At 56.5% G+C, this 3,275-nt stretch overlaps 2 protein-coding genes across 3 annotated transcripts in view; both read left to right on the top strand.

The window, feature by feature from the left end:
• Positions 1 to 1,974, top strand: part of PRKACA (protein kinase cAMP-activated catalytic subunit alpha) — a 14,582-nt gene extending 12,608 nt beyond the window's left edge. For both annotated transcript variants that reach the window (XM_004715485.3, XM_045289712.1), the window contains exons 9-10: positions 1,233 to 1,397; positions 1,797 to 1,974. In XM_004715485.3, coding sequence (XP_004715542.1) covers positions 1,233 to 1,397; positions 1,797 to 1,922 — 291 coding nt within the window. In that variant the 3' untranslated portion in view covers positions 1,923 to 1,974. The remainder of the gene's footprint in view (positions 1 to 1,232; positions 1,398 to 1,796) is intronic.
• Positions 1,975 to 2,411: 437 nt separating this feature from the next.
• The window catches only part of SAMD1 (sterile alpha motif domain containing 1), a 5,083-nt gene continuing 4,219 nt past the window's right edge, over positions 2,412 to 3,275 (top strand). The window contains exon 1 of the mRNA XM_045289699.1: positions 2,412 to 2,450. Within this exon, the coding sequence (XP_045145634.1) occupies positions 2,412 to 2,450 (39 nt within the window). The remainder of the gene's footprint in view (positions 2,451 to 3,275) is intronic.

Genomic DNA, 3,275 nt, shown 5'->3' on the forward strand with positions numbered 1-3,275 from the left:
TTCCGGCCGGAAAGCGAGTGTGTCTTCTTCCCTCACAACCCACAGGGCCTTTCCCTAGGTTTCGGGTAAGGGGCGGGGGACTACCAGGGCCTGCGTTTGGGAACGGCCTTAAGGCGCACCAGATGAACGTCTTCGGCCCCTTGCTCTGTGCAGTGGGAGCGAGGAGGACATGGAGGTTAGCTGCCGAGATCACATCGGGGCCTGGAAGTGGAGACAAGATTGTAGGTCTCAAGGGCCCAAAGTGTGGAGCCCCGTCTGCCCTTGGCTCACGTCCGCCTGACACACACAGCATCTAGCATCTAGTGCACGGAGCAGTGTGAAGCTCCTGGGTCGGCAGGCTTGGCCTCCAGTCCCAGCTCTGCCACACTCCTGGCTGGGAAACCCTGTGAAGGTTGCTCAGAGCCCAGTCTTCCCTATCTGAGAGACAAAGCAGCCGGGGCTGGGGGGGCTGGGGAGTAGGGGGCTGTTCTGGGCTGGGCACAAAGGGAAGGGCGGTCACTAGAAAGGAAAGATGAGGGGTCTGCCACAAGGCAGAATGGAAATGGCCAAGAAAAAGATCCAAGGGGGAGGTGGCCTGGAAGGTCCCAAGGCCAAAGATAGGACTCATCACTCCTTTCTTTGTAGCATTTTAACAGTGCTCTCTCCCCCGTGCCTCCCAGCAAGCCCGAGCTATCTGCCCCATGCTGTAGAGGCAGACACAGGCCCAGAGAGGTGAAAGGGGAGGTCCAAGGTCACACAGCGACATCTGTGCTCAGGTGTCAGGCTGTAGGCATCGAGTGCTGGGGAAGTATCTGAAAAGAATGGAAGGCCTTGTGTTTACATTTCAGAAGCCCCCTGGCCCCAGCAGGGCTGCTTAGAGCAGGCTTGTGATGGGATTGCCATTTCCCACTCTTCTGCTGAACCCTCCTGAGCCGGTTTCCTCTGTAAAATGGGTGTCATCGTAGCCCTGGCCTTAGAGCATTGGCTCTCAAAGTGGGTGGTCTCCAGCAGGATTGGCATCACCCAGGAATGTGCCGGAAACCAGATTCTCAGGCCCCAACCAGGTCTCCGGAACCAGCCTTCCAAGGACGGCCCGACACTTTTACCAGGGCTGTCCACCGAGGGGCTTCTACCAGATAAGAGTGCTATTGGGAGCAGGCAGTGACTGGGGCTCCCCGGAACTTCAGACCAGCTCCCTCTAAAATAGAAAGGAACCCCCTAACTGGCTTGAACCCTGCCCCACCTCCTTCCAGGTTCGATTCCCGTCCCACTTCAGCTCCGACCTGAAGGACCTGCTGCGGAACCTCCTACAGGTGGACCTCACCAAGCGCTTTGGGAACCTCAAGAACGGAGTCAACGACATTAAGAACCACAAGTGGTTTGCCACGACTGACTGGATTGCTATCTACCAGAGAAAGGTGGGCATCCCACACCCAACCCCCAGTGAACTGAAAGTGTCCCAGGAGGCCGAGTCAAGGGAGGTCAGCCGACAGAGGGGCAAGGAATCACAGATTGGCTGCAGGCTCAGACTTGAGCCTCAAGGAGGCAGTTTGGTGCCAGCGGGAAGGTGGGAGGCATCTAGAAATGGGATGCTGGGTGTACTTGCTTCCTCTGTGACCTTGGGCAGACACTCCCAGGTCTCAGCAGTATTTCTCCATTGGCGAGTTGGGCTCTTAGGAGGTCTACATGGGCATGTCTACATGGGCACAGGCCCGAGTTAGAGTAAGTAGACTATGAAATTCGGCTGCTGACATTGTTGGTTGTAATTATGATTGTGGTGACTAATGAGTTCTGCATGGTTCTTCATCCTCCTCCAGGTGGAAGCTCCCTTCATACCAAAGTTTAAAGGCCCGGGAGACACAAGTAACTTTGACGACTATGAGGAAGAAGAGATCCGGGTCTCCATCAATGAGAAGTGTGGCAAGGAGTTTTCGGATTTTTAGGGGTGTGCCTATGCCCCACGGGTTTTCTTTTTTTTTTTTTTTTTTTTTTGTTGGGGGGGTGGGGTGGGAGGGTTGAATTGAACAGCCAGAGGGCCCCAGAGTTCATAGCATCTACTTTCACCCCCTACCCCACCCTCCAGGGTCAGAGCAGGCAGGGCAGATTCTTGGAGGGATGGAAACACCAGCTGCTTCCCCTCAGCCCCTTGCCCTCCTGCCCACTTACTCTTCAGCTTATCCTTCCCTCCTCCCCACGGCCCCCCTACCCTAGCCCACTTCTGCCTGTTTCAAGTGAATTTCTCAGCCCCGGTCAGGCCGGTTCTTGCTGGTACCATCCAGGGACAGGGTGTAGAAACGGACTCAAGCTTAACGGGAGCTCTCACACCCTAAAACCGCAGGCACCGAGTAGCTAAGGGCAAGTGAACAGACAAGCCAACCCAATCTACTCCCCACCCCCCACCCCTACCCCCACCCCTGGTACTTGGACCCGGGATGGGAGAGATTCCTTGTGACAGGTCCAGTGGGCTGCTTGTAGGATTTTTAAGAAAACCATTTAAAATATTATTTAATTTCCACCAGTGCCTGCTCCCACCTTCCCCTTACCTTGTCCCCCTAATCCCCACCCTCCCCTGCAAAAAAAACCCCCAACATTTTATCAAGGCTGGGGAGCAAACGATTTTGTAAAAGGAAGAGCTGGGGGTTAGAGCCTCTGCCTCCCGCTTCTCATCTCCCCCTGACACCACCACCCCTGGGGGGGAGGGGGGAGCCCCCTGCCAAACTTGGAGAGGTCTTAACCCCTTCCAGAAGCCCCTACTCTCTTCATCCCCAACACCCTGGGGCTTTGGGAGCCAGACAAAGCAGCTGCCCCTCACCCTGCCAAAGAGGAGCACCTCAGGGTCTCGCCCTCCCAGCAACACCCCCTCCCCCAATTCCTCCATTTTATTCTTAGCTAGATTTTTAATGCCCAGCTTCCTCTCAGCTGAGAAGACAAGGAAGAGGCAAGCCGCCCACTCGCCCCCATTGGCCCAGGGTTCACGGCCAGGCCGTCCTGGGAGGAGCTGCCCATTTTATTCACCCTGTGGCCTCCAGCGCCCCCCACCCCAATACTGGACGTCCCTCCTCCAGCTAAGCTGTCAGCTGCCCATCACCCCGTCTCTCCCTCCCATCTGATTAGTGCTTTTTCTCTCTCTCAAAAAAAAAAGCAGCTCTGTGGGGAGCCGCTGGGGAGCCACCCCAATCACCTCCCCCATTTGTCCCTCATAACTTCTCCCCAACCCGGGAGGGGCTCTCAGGCCTGGAGTGGGGCCCCGGGTGGGCGCGGGGGCGATTCAACCTGTGTGCTGCGAAGGACGAGAC

This window comes from Echinops telfairi, unplaced genomic scaffold, assembly GCF_000313985.2.
Source record: "Echinops telfairi isolate 266 unplaced genomic scaffold, ASM31398v2 ScPeMD7_30;HRSCAF=105, whole genome shotgun sequence".
NCBI lineage: Eukaryota > Metazoa > Chordata > Mammalia > Afrosoricida > Tenrecidae > Echinops > Echinops telfairi.